This window comes from Musa acuminata, chromosome BXJ2-4, assembly GCF_036884655.1.
Source record: "Musa acuminata AAA Group cultivar baxijiao chromosome BXJ2-4, Cavendish_Baxijiao_AAA, whole genome shotgun sequence".
Taxonomy (NCBI): Eukaryota; Viridiplantae; Streptophyta; class Magnoliopsida; order Zingiberales; family Musaceae; genus Musa; species Musa acuminata.
This window is the reverse complement of record NC_088341.1, coordinates 2247924-2266780: the sequence shown is the minus strand read 5'-3', so window position 1 is coordinate 2266780 and position 18857 is coordinate 2247924. Positions and strand designations below refer to the sequence as shown.

Genomic DNA, 18857 nt, shown 5'->3' with positions numbered 1-18857 from the left:
ACATTAAATTTGAATGATAAGACATTAATGATTTTTTTAAATATATATATACCACCTCTTTTGTGCGAGTACAGCTGAAACCGTCATCTCAGGGTAGGTCCACATGGCCTGATCTCTCCTACCCACATGACAGTAGTTACTGGATCATATGAAATTGGCAGAAGGGAATCTATCAACGTATGGTTGATCAGTCCCAAGGAGATACATTCTGCTGGTTGAACAGTCCTGCATGTTGCTTTTGTCGTATCTCAATGAGATTGCAAGTGCACATACTTTTCTCTTTTCTTTTTTTGTTTATTTTCTTGTTTCGTGTACCAGTATTTGTGCTAATCACTGAGATTTATTTTTGAAAAATCGTGCAAATTCTTTGTTTTTAATTAAGTTTATTTACTGAAGACATTCAAAAGCAAAGGGACGATCATTTTCTTTACAAATATTATCTAAAAACAATTTTAATTTTCTACTCTTACAAAGAGACAATTAAAAAATCGATTTAGGAGTCTGTACCACGTTGCGTTTGGCGTGCCTTGCAAGGGTCGCGTTCGGACGCGAGGAGGTGGTTCTGCGGCTGCGGGTGCGCCCCGGCGACGGTCCCCGCCGCCGCCTGCAGCCTGGCGTCCAGCAACCATGAGGTCGAGTCGTCCCGGCCGTTCGCCGCCTTGTGCTCCTCGGCGTCCATCATACGCGCCACCTGCCTCATCGTCGGGCGCCCCGCCGCGTCCTCCCGCGTGCATGCCAGGCCCAACCCCACCACCATCGCTGCCTCCCTCGCGTCGTACCCCTTCGACGCCCTCGCCTTCCCGTCCACCACCGCCTCCGCCTCTTCTCCGCCGGCCGCCGAGGCCTGCCGTACCCACGCCACTAGCGGAGGGCGCCCCGCCTCCGCCGCTCGCCGCCCACTCACCACTTCCAGCGCCAACACCCCGAATGCGTACACGTCTGTTGCCGCCGTCACCCGCCCGGTGCGCACCACCTCCGGCGCCAGGTACCCCGCTGACCCCACTACCCGCGTGGTCCCCAGCGCCCGCCCTCGCGGGTGGGCCTGCGCCAGGCCGAAGTCTCCCAGCCGCCCGGTCATCGACCCGTCCAACATCACGTTGCTCGCCTTGACATCGCGGTGGATCACCACAGCCTCGCCCCACCCCTCGTGCAGGTACAGCACCGCCGCCGACACGTCCCGGAGGATCCTCACCCTCGACTTCCAATCCAACGGTTTCGCGTTCCCGAACATCCGCTGGTCCAGGCTCCCATTCTCCATGTAGTCGTATACCAGGATCATCACGTCGCCGCCTCCCGGTCGTCGGGATCTGCACCAGCCGCGGAGGCTGACCAGGTTCCGATGCTTTAGCCTTCCGAGGGTGCAAACCTCCGCCACGAATTGCTTCGCCTCCTCCTCGTTGGTCTGAGAGAAGAGCTTCACGGCCACCAGGGCGCCACCGAGAAACCCCTTGTAGACGCTGCCGTTGCCGCCGCGGCCGATCAGGTTACGCTTGGAGAAACCCTCTGTGATGCCGACGATCTCTTGATACCCGATCCGATGCGGCCAATACTCCAATTCCCATTCCTCGATCTCCTGTTGACTTACCTCTTCCTCGTTTCCTTGTATTTTCCTCGTCCTGCGAATCAACGCCATCCATACCCCTGCCGCTGCTAAGACGGACATCAGAAGCACCATCGCTGCCACGGAAAGGCTGAAAATTAGGCGTCTTCTCGAATTGGCACTGGATTGGGCCGCCAGTGGGACAAAATTGGGGAGGTCCGAGGTAACTAGGTCGTCACCGGCGGAGAAGTTGGAGTTGCTGAAGCTCCAGGCGAGGACGTGGTGACGCTCCACCAGCTTTCCCGTGGCGGCGCAGAAGCCGACGTACATCTCGTCAAGGAAGACGTCGGAGAGGTCCATCTCGATGGAGATAAGGGGGCGGCGCGGCTTCCGGCCGAGAGCAGCTGGAGCCATGGTGACGTTAAGCCGGCCGCAGTCGTAATCCACCCATGCCTGGTAGTTGGACCCATCATTCAGGGTGAGGCCAACGAATGCAGCGCCGGTGCCATCGTCATCAGGCCAGTATCCGGCAGCGGCTGACGAGACGGAGGTGAGGGAGTTGCGGTCGACCCCGACGTGGTTGTCGTTGATGTCGTGGAACTCCCCGTTCCGGAAGACGTCGAACTCGACGGCGAGGACGCGGGAGGCGGGGTCACCGTTGGCGGAGAAATTGAAGAGGCCGAGGTGCTCGGAGGGGGCGGCACCGAGGGTGCCCGCGGCGGGGGCGAAGAGGAAGGCGAGGCCATGACCAGGTAGGGTTTCGATAATGGGAGCGATGGAGAAAAGGAACGAGGCGGCGAAGGGCAGCACGGTGGAGTTGGAGGACTTGGTTCGGATGGGGACGGGGAGAAGGGCTCGGCCGAGGGAGAAAGACTCGTCGGTCAGGGAGAGGTAATGGCGGTGGCGGCTGCGCGTCTCCTGGAAGGAAGGGGAGGAGGAGGGAAAGGACTCAAGGGTGGCGTTGCCGTAGAGACTGAGGTCCGAGGATTCGAATCCGTTGAAGATGAGGTGGACGGCGGCGGAGGGAAGAGCGTGGAAGGTTAGAACGAGGAGGAGAAGGTGAAGCAGCGGGGGTGTTGGTTTGGCTCGCTTGCTCTCCTTCGACATGAGAGCTGAGAGCGGAGCAACGAGCTCGAAGGCACAGAAAGCAGCACTGCGTCGCGCTCCCGTAACTGTGAACTTATTGCCAGCAAGCGTTGGTGGATTCATTCCACCATGGTGACTTGGAAAGGAAGCAATCCGTACTAGACGCAGACGACGCCTTTTGCGGTCGATGTCGACAAACAAATACTAATCTACTCAGCTTCTTTACGGCCTTACTCATCTCACCCGCTCGCGTGGTGTAAATCGCAGGGACCCACTCGTGATGTGTGCTGAGTTGTGAGCTGCGTCGGTGGGCTCTGTACGTAAATGAGGTACGACTTCCCGACGCGTTCAAGGTCTAATTCTCGTTTTTGCGTCAGGAATCAATACACGTTATGGTAATAGATAAAATGTATCACATGCTCCATCATGATGTGGAAAAGTACGAAGTATTCATCTTTAATCACCCAAGCTCAATGAGTGAACAGACTGGAATTCATTGTAATGGGTCAAATTGAGAGCTCAACCACATGTCATACTAAACTCTCCGGTCTCATCGGGATCAGGTTCTGTTCTAATGCATGCTTACGATGTCGGGGGTCGGTGGTTACGTGGCATGCTACGTGGTTGACTTCGGCCACAACGTAACCCGTGGCTGAGAAGCATTTCTCCTTCAGCATTAAGCTTTTAAGTCACCGTCGACTATTCCCTCCTCTTCTCGTTCTGATATTGGAGTGACTGCTCTATCGCACAACTCCAAACGAGGACCGACAACGAGACTCTCCTCTTCATGGCCTACAAGTTTTGGATGGACGCGAGGGAGATGGTGGTGGTGGAGCATTGGTCCGAGCCCCACCAACGAGCCCGAGAGCCGTGAACCGTCACTTGTCCTCTTCTTTTTTATGAGAGTAATAATGACGATAAGACTTGGGTTTACGTCAGTTGCCCCAGATGACGCCTCGCGCCTCTATTAATCTGACAGCACCTGATCAACACGGATCGGAACATCGATCGAGACACATTAACATCCCGCTAAAGCTCAGTCCTTCACGCCACGCCAACGTCGATGTCAGACGTTACCAGGAGTACGATCCTGCTCCCTGTATGATGAGGATAATAATGGTGATAAGACTCAGGTTGATGTCAGTCGTCCCAGATGACGCCTCGTGCCTCTGTTAACCTGATAGCATCTGGTCAACACGGACCAAAATGTCGATCGAGGCACATTAACATTCCACTCAGGCTCGGTCCTTCACGCCACGCCAACGTCGATATCAAACGTTACCATGAGTACGATCATGCTCCCTATAAGCGGGTACATCAGGCAACGATAACCTTCACTATAAAAACCCTCGCACTCCGAGGAAAAGGAGAGGAGACAACAAAAAAAAAAACCCTGCGACTATTCTCTAACTCGATCGTCAGAGGGGTTAGGCCGAGCTCTCCCGACCCGACCTGTGTGCAGGTGCGAAGACGGAGGCCTCCCACTAAACGCCCAAGCGAGGAGCCCCCTCCCGAAGGAAACGACGATCCCTTCGCGATCGGACCACCGCAGTCGGTCTTCTGCAGTCTCAAGGGTCGTCCCAGAAAGATCCCTCATCATTCGGACCCGAACCAAACCGCGTCGGTCCCGAGGCCATGACTTAAAGTTGTTTACAGTAATACTTTTCTTGACCACAATCCCTAAATATCCGTGAAGAGGATCACCGTTGCTATTATAAGCTCATGGACGGAGTAAAATTACGTTGTCTTTACAGTCAATCAGCATATAGATAAAACAAGAGAACACGTTTTTGCGTTGTCTTTTACTTCATCTGTTATCACTCAGATAGATCATACTCATCAGATGTAGACAAGTAGAGCCACGAAACACGGAAGGCTCGACCAATATTGGTTCATAATGGGCGGGTCCCGGGAAAGGTTGTCGAGTGCAGCGAACCTTCCTTGATTGGGTCTCGGCCGAAGACAGCCGAGCTTCACTGGGTGGAAAGAGGATAAGAGAGGCCAATCCAGGGCTAGCAGACGCGGCTTCCTGATGTGGATCCACGCTGTGTTGGGCCCGACGGACCGGGGTTCCCCAGTGGATGATTCCCACGTGGAGCATCAAGCTGTCTCCGTCGTTCTCGCGGCGACCCGTTTGTTCGTCCCGAGACTCGTATAAATGTGGTGCCGCAACGCCATTACAGAGCACCAATCAAGCTTGGCGGAGGAAAAGGAAAGGATCAGTTCAGGAGGAGGACATGGGAATGGAGGCGGAGGACGGCCGGATGAGCTTGTCGGACACGGTTTTCAGCTTCTTGGAGGAAGGAGAAAGGGGAGCCGAGGCATCGTACGGGAGCAGTTGTGGTGGTTACGGTGATGATGGCTTTGACAGTGGCGACGAGGGGACGAGCGAAAGCTCCGCCAAGAATGAGGCCTTTTGGGAGTCGCAGAAGCAGCTTCTTCAGGTAAGTCGCCGTCGTCGATTTGGCGATTCCTTACTCACATTTTGACCTTAAAATCGTGCATATACAAATTTATATGATCAAACGGAGAAGTTTCTTATATAGAATATATGCTGAGATCTTCGTCAAAGAGGTTGCTTTCAAGCTTTTCTGAGATTCGAGGCGGAAATCTAATTAATCCTTCATTTTGCCCCTGATGGATGCAGGAAGCTATGTCTCGCACGAGCTCAACGGAGGCGAAGCTGCTACAGCGGACAAAGTATGCAGTGAACAAGATGCTGCAGGCCGATCCCGTTGATTGCACTTGCTCGAATCGCATGGCGAAGGAATGCCGGAATTGCGCACTGGCATGCATCGCACAACAGCTTCGCGAGCTTGGATACGACAGCGCGCTTTGCAAGTCCAAGTGGAGAAGGTCGGCGGACATCCCTTCAGGTAACGGGGCACATCTGCTTCTCCCACGTAGAGACGATGTCCAGCACCTAAACAGGGACAGGGTCTGATACTGCTTGTTAAAATTCCACAGGGCAACACAGCTACATCGATGTGGTGATGGAAGCAAGGAACAGCAAGAAAGGCACCATTAGGTTGTTGATCGAGCCAAACCTCCGGGCGGAGTTCGAAATGGCGAGAGGCAGCCGGGAGTACAACAGCCTCGTGAGCTGCCTGCCGAAGATCTTCGTGGGCAAGTCGGAGAAGCTGCGTGGCGTCGTCAAGATTATGTGCGCAGCAGCCAAGAAGTGCATGAAGGAGAACAAGATGCACATGGCGCCGTGGAGGAAGCACAAGTACATGCAATCCAAGTGGTTCGGCACGCCGGAGAGAACGGGGCCGGGCGCATCTTCTCCCGCCGTGGTCTCCGACAGGCAGCCCAAGCTCAGGGCTTCCATGTTGACCTTCGATTTGCACTGCACAGAGGTGGAAGTCTCGTGATATTAGATTAGGGATGTTCCTGAGATCGAGCTTTAGTTTTGGCATGCTTGTAACTTAAATCTCTTTGAGCTGTGTATACGAATCAGTAGTATTGGAAGAGGTCAAGATTATCGTGTCGTTGTGACCAACAAAGACCACTCGTCAAGCATGGCACCATCTATGGAGACCAACTAGCTTATGATGCTTCAATCGATAAGGGTTGAGACGTCCGTTGTAAATTGCTTCGCTTCCTCTTCACTGGTTTAAGAGAAACCTTCTATGGTGATGATGATATCTTGGTAACAAATCGATGTGACCAATACTCAAATTTCTAGTCATCAATCATCTCCTCAGCTACTTCTTTCTTGTTTTGTTTCCTAATTCTCCTATGGTGGATCGCCATCCATATCCCCAAGATCAAGATCACATCGACGATTGCAACCACAAAGAGGTCGATAACAAGGCATCGAATTTGAGCGTTGATGGGATAAAATTGGAAAGATCGATGATGATTAAGCCATTTGTGGTAGAGAAGTTAGAGTTGCTGAAGCGTGATGACATTTCACTAGTTGTCAATTGAAATGATTATTTTGTCTATCAGTTTGGCGACAATCCAATGTCTGATGTTATGTATTATATTTTTCTCAGTGTAATCGACAATGTTAGAAAAAATAATTATTTATTTTATTTTTATAATTATAAAAATATATTTTTTAAGTATAAAAATCGTAACACTAGTTGGGTTCAAGCACCAGAGATAATTTCTCCATCGGTAGGTCTTAGTGGGGATACGTATGTATGGATTTGTTGACGCATACATATACGACGGTAAATAGATTTCGAAAAGAGGCGTGGAGTCTCCGTCTCGTACAAGACGAGTGCGCAGCAGGTGGTCGGCGGGCATGGCTGCCGCGAGCTTCTCGGCCGTCGCAGTTCCCATCAAGAGCGGCCGCTCTGCTGTGACCATCCTCCGGCGGCTACTTGCATCCGCTCGCCCTCTTCACTTCCTGGCTCAATCCCAATCCCCTCGCAGAGGTCTCGTTCTTCTCTTCCTCTCGCCCCCAAATGCAAATTCCACTCTATCTTAGCGTGTATGACGCAAACTGGAACAATTTGCAGGGCTGTGCCAGGTCGCGCATGCCGTGAAGCCGGTGGTCGTGGACTCGACCCTCAAAGGGATTAGCGACAGAAATATAGCCGAGGCCGTAAATAACATTCTTGAAATGGTATTTCTCCTTTCTTTGTGCCTTAATAAGAGTTACCAGACCATGTTCTTGATACTAGGTTCTTATCAGTCAAATTTGGGGGTTTTCTGGTTGATATTAACCATGTCGAATCGAGAAAATTCCCCCCTTGCACCAAATTCCTTTTAAAACCCTAATTTTAGCGCTATTGGGAACTCAATATTCGAAAAGGGTCGTCTTTCTTGGACGACTGTATACTAGTGATGTTTCTCATCATCGTATCGGTGGATTGTCTCTGTTGGTGACAAGGCAAGGCGGGCTACGACGAGAAGAGAGGTGCTTCACACAGACTTTCTCACTCCACCTGTTGTTAAGGAGTCAATTTTGGCGCTAGAAAAGCTGGCCGATGTCAAAGCAGTATCTCAGGGTGGTTATCCACAGGTAAGCAACTAAGGATTTGCTTCATTATTCTTAAGACAATACTACGTGATCTGAGAATTTCCTGCTGATCTTGGTAGGCAGAACGTTGCCGCCTGTCTGTTGGACATCCAGATGACATGCCAACTGACCCAGATGTTGTTGCTGCTTTGAGGTATTTTTTGAATTTTATTTATATGAGTGTCTTCATCCTTTATTTAAGTTGGCTGAAGAAAAATGATATCTCCAGCATCACAGGGAACTTCACGTTTGATGCTTGTTCTCATGGTGATTTCCTCGGTGCAATTCTGGGCACAGGGATAGTAAGAGAAAAGGTTGGAGATATCTTGTTGCAGGTACAATGCCAATGGACAATGTGCATTATTATCCCTCTTCTTTTTAAGAGTTAACACATTGGAAACTTCTATTAAGATCTTTTTGATATTATGTCCAGGGAGAAAAGGGATCCCAAGTCATCGTTGTTCCAGAGCTCACTGACTTTCTTATGTCGACATTGGATAAGGTGCAAGGCTCATTCATTGCACTTCAATTTCCTTGCAATGTGTTAAAAACTCAAATCTGTTTGGTGCTTGATATTGTATTATATGTACATATGTGATGGGATCCTAATGCACTGTTATTCCATTGTTACCAACCATCTTTGATGATATCAAACGACTCAGACTTCCAGGAGATTGTAAAGTTATGGTATGATGTAGAGAGTATATATTTTTCATGAACCAAACCTGGATGATTGGGAAATCTTCTAATGTTGTCACATTACAGGAGAATGAACAATCAAGTAGTTTAGACTAGAGTAATGATGTAGAAAAGAGTAGGAAAGTAGAGAGAAAGAGAGGGGAAGAGAAAGAAAGAAAAGTGTGAGATAAGAGAGGAGAGTAAGAGACTAGAGAAGATGCAATTCTTTTTATCAATGTTTGCAATTCTTTCTGAAATCTTTTGTAAAACTAGATGATTCTCTATCATTCTTCTCTAGTGGAAAAGTACTCGACCACATAGAGTGGTCTAATAAGTCTGACGTAAAATCACAAAGTTCCTTCAGAATAATCCAAGTGGCATCGGAAGCTGGGCGATTATGCCACTTGACAAGAAAGTATTAAGTAATGTTAGTAGTAGATGTAACAAGACAGTCATCAAGAATGACCTCTATGTCATCCTTGTGTTCTAAAAGAATTGGTGCTTTTGGAGGATTGTCACCTGCAGAAACATCGATAAATGGAGGAGGCTCAAAAGTATCGTGATATGGAGCTAAATCCTCCACATTAAAAGCTGGACTAATATTTAAGTCAGAAGGCAAATCGAGTATATATGCATTAGATTTTAATTTTTGGATGGTGGGGAAAGGACCAATAGCACGGGCATACAACTTTTTGAATGAGGTTTTAGGGAATCTCCCAGGGCAATTGTGAACTAAGACATAGTTGCTAACTTGAAACTCTTAACTTTTACGATGTGCATTAGCAGCAAGTTTGTAACTTTCATTACTTAGGACAATTTTACATCGATTCTCAACGTGCACATTATGAATATGTTGAGCGAAGGAGTGTGCTGGTTCTGAGGCACGATAGTCAAGTGGAAGGGGTGAAAGGTCAAAGGGGGGTGCGAGGAGTATAGTCAATAATAGTTTGAAATGGGCTTTTTTCGGTGGAGCGGTTGACTAAGTTATTGTATGCAAATTCAGCAATGGGTAAGGTTAAGTCTAAATTTCTGAGCTTCTCCCCAGCTAAACATCTAAGAAGATTTTCCTAGAAATGGTTAACAACCTTAGTTTGACCATTAGTTTGGTGGTGATAAGCTAAAGATAATTTTAATGTTGTGCCAAATAGTTTTCACAGTTTTCCAAAAGTAGCTAATAAATTTCACATCCCTATCCGACACCATGGTTAAGGCCTTAAGGGTAAGTCATGTAATTTAACTTCTCGGAAGAACAATTTAGCAATATGTGAGGTGTCGTTGGTCTTGTTACATGGGATAAAGTGGGTCATTTTTGAAAATCGATTAATAACAATCATAATAAAGTCATGGCCACGAGCTATTTTTAGGAAGTTCAAGGACAAAATCTAAACTCACATCTTGCCATAGTGAATGTGGAATGAGTAATAGGGTGTATAGGTCAGTATTGTGTTTGCAAGTTATGGTAATTTGATAAGTGGGACACTACGACACCACTTGAGCAACATCTTGTTTTAGGGAAGGTAAGTAAAATCTATCCTCGATTAATGCAATAGTTTTGTCTCGACCTAACTTTTCACCCCCATAAGAGTGACAGCCCACTAGGTAATTATGAAGGTATGATATTAAAAAATTCACCTAATAAGGATTTAACCTCAGGAGTTAGGTCAAGAATATTGCAAGGGTTAGAAATTTCTCTAGCAATGATGGTCACAAAAAATTGTTGTTTAGGCTCTCTATTTCAAAAGATTTAGGATCCAATAAGTAGAGTCCCTTGGTCGTTGGGATTTATGGAAGGGACTTGAGAGTTCTTATTTTGCCCTTTTCTAACTGTTTTGCTCGCTGTAGGATAATGTTTTTGCCTTTATATCAAAAGGTATACGTGTTTTCTCTCCCGTGATTGATAACATCAAGGTCGTATAACCAAGGCCGATCTAAAAGAATGTGGACAATGTCCATTGGTAGGACGTCACAGTAAATCTCATCTTGGTAATCACTCATTTTGATTGGTACCAAGCATCTATCGATCACGAGTAGTGTGGTTTTGTCAAATCTAGGCTATTTTAAATAGGATCGGATGTGAGTACCTTAAGGTTTAGTATTTTGATAGTAGATTTTGGAATATTGTTCATAGTGCTACCCTCATCAATAACCAATTTGCAAGTTACTTCCTCGCTTCAGATAGAAGTATAGAAGATACTTGCCCTCATCCATTAATTGGAATCACAAGTAGTGGAGAGAATAATACGGATAACATTAACATGGGCATCTTCAATTTTTAGTTAGTTTTCGTCACTTGAGTAGGCTTCGTGTGCAGCTACTTGGTTTGCTGTCTCAATTTGATCATCTAGTTCTTTTTTTATTATAAGGGCAAACAACGAGAGGTAATGCGACCTCTATTATGGCAATAATGATACTGGATTGAAGATGAACTAGTTTAAGAATTAGTAGTTAAACATGTTGGACGATTCATGGTTAGGCCAGGATTGTTACTAATAGTGGGGATTTTTGGCTTAACAAAGCCACTACTTGGGGTAGTTTGGGAAATAGTTCTATTGTCAAGAGATTGAAAAGATGTTTGACGAATTGGATAAAGATTGATGTACTTCTCAATCTCAAGGGCTTGTCCAGAAGCTTCCTTTATGGTGTCAGGGAACTTTAAAGAGACTTCTTGTTGGATGTCATACCTTTTCTATTTCACACCTAAGTAAAAGTTCCTCAAATCGAGCCAAATATTCTGCCACACTAGAATTCAACTGTTTAAGGTTTAATAATTATTCAACCAGTTAGCTTCAAAAGTAGGTTGGTAAATATTTTTCCTTAAGTTTTTGTTTCACGACTTCCCATTAAGTGATGGGTGGCTCTCGACAGTGTTCGAGACTACATTGGACATGTTACCAATATTTCCTAGCGGACCTTGCCATATTCATTTTTGCAAATTGTATACGTTTAATATCAATCATTCCATACCACTTAAAGTAATCTTCCATGCTATCTAACCAATCAACAAACACATTTGGGTCAAATATACCATCAAAGTTCAACGCATCCACTTTGACTCTTTTAGCCATTTTCCCTAGATTGTTAGTAAACCGAACTCGTTGGCCCATTACTCGGGTTTGTGGATTTCTAATAGGTTTTAAGAATTCATTGTTAAGGCTAAAAGCTTGGTCATCAAGAATTGTTGGAGTATAATTGTGAATAGGTGCCCTATAGGTGGACTTAGGATTTGTTTTAACTGACGCTTGGGGAGTAGGTAAAATTCCTTGATTTGAAGCTATGGATTGTGAAGAATAGACATGTTGTCTAACTGACTCATCAACCTCTTTATTCATGGGTTGTTTTTCAAGGTGTTGGAAAGCTCCTAGGACTTGGGCCATTTGGTTACATAACTAGTTCGATTTTGTGTCATGATCTGCTAGCTTGGTCCTATGGGTGTCTATCTCACTCTGTTGGTTTCGAGATTCATCAGGATTGGTTTGATTTTCACCTCGTCGAGTCATGATTCTAATACTATTGACAAATTATCTTTTGGTAATTAGGTTGTTAATTGTTATAATCCATAAGATAGAAATACAATGTTTTAAATATTTCTCACTTTTTTGTTTTTTTTTATTTTGGGACAACTTTCAGTGGTTCAAATTTTATTGGTAATGTAGTTGTAACTAAATGGGAGAGAAAGGGTGATAAATAGAAAAAAAGGAGAAATGACGAGAGAAGCGATGAAAACCACAATTTAATGAAATATACGATTTTTATTTTCGATAAAAAAATATTCGTAAAGTTTTCAAAAATTTACTCGGCATTGAGAGCTATGTGTTCCATCAATTCTGTAGGGATAGTCACCCCAAAGCCCCACTCCACATGCAAGGGGTTGACATTAGAGGTGCAAGGATCCTTGAGTGTTGATCGAAGCCTTTTCATGTTAGTTAGGACATAATGGGGTACAGGGTAGGTTTCTTGACGCGCTCTGATACCAAACTAACATAGAACAGAGTAGGAAAGTAGAGAGAAAAAGAGAGGAAGAGAAAGAAAAAGAAGTGTGAGACAAGAGAAGCAATTTTTTTTCATTCAAATATGAAGTCAACCATTAACAAGCTCCCTATTTATAGGGGTTTAGGAGCCTTAATATAATCAATGAAGACAATGATTCCCAAAAGTAATCTCCTAGGGAATTAGTATGCGTTTTAGAAATAAAAAATGTGACTTCTAGAATACCTAAATAGTAAATGAGTGCACTTAATACAAGAATGCATTTAATATAAAATGAGTTCCTAGAAAGACCAAAGGATTTTTTAATTTTCAACACAACTCTTAGAATTTCTAGGCTAACTAATTGATAACTTTTTATTGATTTCTTTGTCCAGATTAAACTTTTCTGAAATCCTTTGTAAAACTAGATGATTCTCCATCAAGTAATTATCAATAACATCAAATTACTTTTTCAGTTAACTTTCTTCATTGTATCATAAGAGCTTGAGTAAGTTATGATAACCATTCTTTTTTTCATTAATATATTGAAGTTTCATGTTTCATGCATCCATTATTAAGCTTGCTTCTTTCTTGTTCAGGATTAGTCCATGACAAACAAATATTGGCACTAAATTATGTTGCTTCTTGTAGGTTGGTAATATTTCTGTGACTTGCAGGCCAATACCATTGCTCGCTTTAGAATATGAGCCACCGAAGTCAGGGATACCTGTCTTAACCTGTCTTATTCTATCATTTTTATATTTCTCACCATGGATTCTGATCTCTTTTCATATCCTAATGCAAAATTTTCTGCTTATGCGATCATAGGACTAAAACATTTAGAACTGTTGAATCATCGCTGAGGGTTGATGCACTGGCTAGTGCAGGCTTCAAAATATCTCGCTCAAAACTTGTTGACTTGATCAGGTGCATCTTTTTGAAGTTATAATAGAAGACTCTCCAGAAGCTGTAGACTTTTGCTATATCTATAATTTTTTACTGATTGTCATTATCTGCTGTCCTTTGAAGTCATTTACTATTGGTATTGGCTGTCATTTTCAGAAATTTGTTCCTATATTTGACTTAATGGTGGAGCATAAGAATTTTCAACTTAAAAAAAGTATTAAGGAATATTTTATCCATACAAAGTTACACCTTCAAAGTTCAGATATTCGTTCCCCTCAGTCATTATGCAAAAAATGGTTTTCCCACACACATGCTTCTGCTTTTGCGTTTAACCTTGCTATCTGGTATCAAAAAGCTGATGTCATCCTTGTCTCATTCTTACTTAGGGTGGTACCTCAACCAACATATGGCCTATTTGACTTTATTTTAATGATCTTATGGAAAACCTAGGTTAAGACTTGAGTAGTTTTTATGCAATGGCTTAACCTCTTGTTTGGAAGGTATGCAAAATAAATATGACATAATGCTGGATAATAAAAGGGTGGTTTAGTTGACGAGGCTCTAGGAAAGTCAACATATGCTGTCTTAGCCCTTGCAAACATAGAGGCTGTTTAGGTGACTTATTTGTGCTTAAATTAAACCTTTAAATTGTTATCTCTTAAATCAGATCCTTTTTATCTATGATTCTATAATATCATGTCCTTATTGACAATATTATTAACACAAGCTTTTATTTTTAAATCAGCAATGGAGATGTGCGGGTTAACTGGTCACCAGTGATGAAAAATGGAACCACACTCAAGACAGGAGATGTTGTTTCTGTTAGTGGAAAAGGGAGGTTGAAGGTAAATTATAACTTTCTTTTCTTCATCTTTTGAGCTTTTGACAGTCTGAGACATTAATTATCTACTACGTCATCTGTCTGCTAAATTATCAACTTTTTTTAATACAACATTTTGTCATGATCAGTAAATTATAGTTTAGTGAAAATATAGCTTCTTTTCTGAACTTCATTATACCATATGATTTAGCATATGGTGTAATTTTTCTTATTATAATCGTTCTTTATGAACACTGAATCAATTTGGATTTCTGAAGAACTGGAGATACTTTAATAAGACAACAAAAGGCTCTTGATAAACTTCTCTGAAATTTGTACATCATTGAATAATTTGTTGCAGATTGGTGAGATAACAACAACAAGGAAAGGGAAATATGCCATCGAATTGATCTGTTATCTGTAGGCTCTGTGGAACCTGAGCTTATCCACCAGAAGTTCCACTGTTGGTTGAAGACATTCACCGGCACTAGGACCTCAAATAGCAAGATGTATCGGAAAACCATGATTTCTCATTGTCCAAAGATCATGTTCTGACAAATTTGGACAGCATAAACAGCCAAATTATTGGTTTAACTGTTTTTGTCCTTGAGCTTAATGTGTTGATTATATTTGGTAAAGTAATGTGTGGATATTTATCTTTTGATTGAAATGTGAGAAAAAAAATAACTGCTATTATATGAGTTTCTTAATATTGAAGGTTTTAACCTGGTAATTTACTAGGGGGTTTCAGGCCCTTAGCTTAGCTTTTGTTGAAATTGTTTTGGCAGGTCAGGTACTGGACTTGATGTGAAGACTGATCCTTCTTCTATGGTGGGGGGTGGGTTTCTTTAATTGGTTAATGTAGTTCGTGTCATATGATATAGTAGAAAACAAGGCAAATGGAATATCTGCTAATGCATTTTTGTTTCTCTAAATCATAGTATCATCTGCATTCCTTGATTTCAAGCTCACTAATTTCATGAACTGATACAGCGGGTCGATTCAGACCCGGAATGCAGCATCTTGTGGAATTAAGCGTCACATGGGGCTACTCAAGGAAGGTACCACCAATTTTTTCTTTTTGTGTGTACGCTATAAGCTTAACAGCTGGTAACAGGAGGACTTGATTGTCCCTTACAAAGACTGGGTCTCACTGGTGGCCTTCCTTGCAGTTTCAGGTCTTTGGATTTGGTATTTGATTTGAGATTTCAGATGAGAAAGTTGGATTCTTCACATGTGACTTTGTCTTCATCGTTAAAATTGTCATACCATTTGCCTACTTATACAGATTGTTTATGTGCGCTATGAGTACTGCCCAAAGTTAGCATCTTAAATTTAATTGTGATGAGAGAGAGAGAGAGAGAGAGAGAGAGAGAGATATGGGTGATGGAGTCAAGGTCTGTGTTCCATTTGTTTGTTTGTCGTCTTTACCCACTTTTCTTTTACAAGACGGATTTGGTCAACCTGTTAATTTCTACGTCATGACTTTGGAGTGGGGCTCAGTTGACTCGTTCATGCATGACATAAACGCATGCAGTAAATGTGCATCGACCAGTAGGGAACGCTCTGAGTTGTGTGTATTCTAACATCTACAGTAAATATGGCATCGATCGATTGTTATGTAGGATTAACATTTGCGTATTATTTATTGACTCGAATGGCTATCATTTGTGCAGCAGCTGTGAAGACTGTTGATCAGGAGCAAAAGGGTAGGGTGTGTGGGAGAGGATCATTGTCTTCCTCCAGTCTCATGTGCTGTGAGCACAAGTACAGCCCTCAGTCATCACTGTACTCCCTCCCCTGACCATGGAAACCCTGGTCATTCACGGGTTCTCAAGGCAAAGTGTCCTCCCTCCCTCCCCCACCCCACCCCTTGTGTTGTTTCTTGCTCCACCCTGCCCCTTCTTCCTTCCTGAGTTGTGTGGAATGGAGAAGATATCCTCTTGACATTTCTTGGAATCAACTCCTCAACCAGAACCAATGGCCTATTCTACGATGCTTCAATAATTATTTGGATATGCTTTCGCTTTCACTGTGCAAAAAATTCTTCCTTTTGATCGTAGGTTGACAAAAACAAAGAGGAAAAAGAAAAGCAGAAAGGGAAGAGGAAACATAATTTGCAGAGGGATGGATAAAATTTTCTCTCTCTCGGTCTCTCGCTCTCTCTCTCTCTCGTCTTCTCTCAGGAGCAACAATCGGAAGTATCATCTGAAATATGATTGAAATTTCTACTTCATAACTTTTATTACTCAAGGTTTTGGCTTGCTTTGCTCTCAGACCCTGGTCCGTTTGCATCACAGAGAGATCACAAGAACCGAGGTCATGGAAAGAGCTCAAATTTCTGCACATGAAGCAGACAGATTTCCGCCAACAGTGCCTTCTCCCTCCCACACACACAAAGAAACGACAGCAGCAGCTAAATTAACCAAGGGAAAGAAACCAAGTCCACAATTCATCCTAGTCTTCTGAGTACCAAACGAAGCATCAGGTAGAAGAACCAGCAGCGGCTGAAGCGGATGACATTTTCGGCGAGGTGACGGGAAATAGAGGCAACAGTCGCGGTGGCTGCGCATCTCTTGGCGTGGTCCTCGGTGACGGGTGCAGGTAGAACCCCTTCTCGGCGATGGCCCGGTCCTCGGCTGACATCCCCGCAGCTGGATTCGGGTGCGGTGGTCGGTTGAAGGGGTCGGGGATCAGCGGTGTGACGGGGCTAAGAGCCAGCGAAGGGAAGTCCAACACGCTGGGGGACAAGATCTCTGGCATCTGGTTTCGGGACGGCGAGAACGGCTTGCCGTTGCCCACGGGGGAGCTGGGGTTGGAGCCCAGCAAGGTCGGTATCAGAGGGCCGATCATCTTGAGATTCTTGAGGCTGCCGCGGCGCTCGTAGAGCTTGAAAGCCGGCTTCTTTGGGCCGGTGGCGGACTTGGCAACTGGCGGCGGCGAAAGTGGGTTCTTGGCAGGCGCTGCGGCCGACGCTACGTGCTTCGCGGTAGTCTCGGCGGAGCCGGTCAGCATCTGGACCACTTGCTTGAAGGAGGAGGTATCAGCCTGGATGAAGGTGGTGGGGTACGGATTGGAATCGGTGGATCTTGAGAGGGGTTTCGGAGTTAGAGGTGGTGGCGGAGGAGCTAAACCAGCAGTAGCTGCTGCTGCTGTTGCTCCGTTGTTGTTGCTGATGCAGCTGCCACTGGTGGTGGAGTGGGGGGAGTTGGGATGCGCGGACTGGATTTCTCTGTCTTGGAGATGCAGGTGATGGTTCTCCATTGATAGACTCCTCTACAACAAAGCAGAACCAGCCTTTCAAACAGATTGCATGTGCAGAGTATATGGAAAGAAGAAGCCGGAAATGACGAGAAAAATGACCGGAAGGCTAAAGTCTTCCCCCCTCCCCCCCCCCCCCCCCTCTCTCTCTCTCTCTCTCTCTCTCTCTCTCCCTGCTTGTCCTTGTTGGGCTCTTCGAAAATGCCCAACGGTTTCCAGGCAAATTGCTGTGGCAGAAGATGAAGTCACGCAGACTGGCCGAGTCAGAGAAAGGCTGAGACGGCATTGACTTCAGAGCCGCTCGGCGCCGAGTCCACCGTAATCTATTGCCTGCCATGGGGCTGGAATCCCCAAAATCTCCTTCTTCTCGCGGTGGTATCATTTCGGCCCCGCAAAATAATCATACTCGGCTAAGTAAAGTCAATGGTATATGGTAACACCAGAAAGTTGCCAAAGTTAGCATCTTTTTCTCGCTCGATAGTCAATTTGGAACATCCACAACGATGAAAAGCAAAAAGAGAAACGCCATCAGAAGAACCGAGGAGAAAAAAGCCAAGGAAAAGGTGCACCTTCCCGTTCACCACAAGCTGTAGATGAGCAAACCTTGTTTGAAACGTGAGTAATCTAGTCACCTGAATGGCTTTGACTTTGAAGCATTCATGCACGAAGCCAGAAACAGATGTGGTTTGACTTTGGAACTGAGCCACTGAATTGATTTGATAGCTCGTTAATCCTCATGTTTTACCATGTCAGTTTTATCCAACTAAACACCAGTCAGGGGGGGTTCATGCGGGGAAGTGGGTGATGGACAGCTTTTGTGGTCACAACCACCTCCATTACCACAGCGGCAGTAGCAGGGTTACTTGAGCTTGTCCTCAAGTCGTCTCTGGTTGCAGTGGTTGCATGTGTTGTTGGGATGTGGACAAGCCACGCCTGGAAAGGCCTTTGACTCATGTTCATGACTCGAAGACACAGGCTTTCTTGTCCCCAAGCAATTCATCTGGGTTGGTGGATTCCCAAGCAATTCATCCTCTTCGATCTGCAGTGGAGGAGAGAAGCAACGGCTGATGAGTGTTAAGTCTGGCTCACATAAACCTTTCTCTCACCTCGTCGAGCTCGAATCAGTTGAGCATCCTTATCAGCAATCAGAAAAGCAGGGTGACAAAAGTCCACATCCTGATTTGTATCCTTGTCCGCTCCATTAATTACTCCGAGTTCGGCATTATGAGATCTTCTGGTCAATGAGGCAACTGTGAGCCCCAAAAGGAGGGGGGGATGATATGGGTCACGCTGTAAGCCACCCACCACTGTCGGCTTGCCCAAGACTCTGCATCTTGCTCCGGGATGTTCTTGACCAATCCCTCCCCTTTCTTTGTTTGCATCCAGGAGTTGGATTCATGTGTGCGATCTCTTTTTTTACTGGCAATCAGTGACGGCACAACCAACCCAACCAGAACTGAGCTGCATGTATATGGAATCAAACAGAGCTTTCTCTTTCGAGGAATCAACATCCAGACTGCTGTCATGACCATGAAGTTTCTGAAAGATTGTGATTAAACATGACCAGTTCTGCAAATCTACATGCAGAGACACAGTCCTACAACTGTTCCACAGCTACATGGAAG

The 18857-nt window shown here is 45.0% G+C and overlaps 4 protein-coding genes and 1 long non-coding RNA gene across 5 annotated transcripts; 3 read left to right on the top strand and 2 right to left on the bottom strand.

Moving 5' to 3' along the window:
* Positions 1-399: 399 nt before the first annotated feature.
* Positions 400-2760, bottom strand: LOC135609446 (probable L-type lectin-domain containing receptor kinase VII.2). Its single transcript, XM_065102737.1, has one exon. The coding sequence runs from the start codon at positions 2747-2749 to the stop codon at positions 494-496; it is 2256 nt and encodes a 751-aa protein (XP_064958809.1). The 5' UTR covers positions 2750-2760; the 3' UTR covers positions 400-493.
* A 2049-nt stretch (positions 2761-4809) lies between these two features.
* On the top strand, positions 4810-6105 carry LOC135608890 (uncharacterized). Its single transcript, XM_065101944.1, has 3 exons — positions 4810-5070; positions 5274-5502; positions 5594-6105. The coding sequence occupies exons 1-3, from the start codon at positions 4864-4866 to the stop codon at positions 5998-6000; spliced, it is 843 nt and encodes a 280-aa protein (XP_064958016.1). The 5' UTR covers positions 4810-4863; the 3' UTR covers positions 6001-6105.
* Positions 6106-6805: 700 nt separating this feature from the next.
* LOC135609443 (uncharacterized) lies at positions 6806-14667 on the top strand. Its single transcript, XM_065102735.1, has 10 exons — positions 6806-7014; positions 7099-7205; positions 7473-7604; positions 7682-7755; positions 7831-7936; positions 8035-8103; positions 12897-12961; positions 13074-13172; positions 13897-13996; positions 14333-14667. The coding sequence occupies exons 1-10, from the start codon at positions 6882-6884 to the stop codon at positions 14393-14395; spliced, it is 948 nt and encodes a 315-aa protein (XP_064958807.1). The 5' UTR covers positions 6806-6881; the 3' UTR covers positions 14396-14667.
* A 148-nt stretch (positions 14668-14815) lies between these two features.
* Positions 14816-15602, top strand: LOC135609445 (uncharacterized). Its single transcript, XR_010485787.1, has 2 exons — positions 14816-15032; positions 15144-15602. It is a non-coding gene; the product is annotated as an uncharacterized LOC135609445 (long non-coding RNA).
* A 585-nt stretch (positions 15603-16187) lies between these two features.
* On the bottom strand, positions 16188-17489 carry LOC135609444 (VQ motif-containing protein 4-like). Its single transcript, XM_065102736.1, has 2 exons — positions 17335-17489; positions 16188-17247 (listed from the first exon to the last, which is right to left on the bottom strand). The coding sequence occupies exon 2, from the start codon at positions 17233-17235 to the stop codon at positions 16456-16458; it is 780 nt and encodes a 259-aa protein (XP_064958808.1). The 5' UTR covers positions 17236-17247; positions 17335-17489; the 3' UTR covers positions 16188-16455.
* Between the last annotated feature and the right edge of the window lie 1368 nt (positions 17490-18857).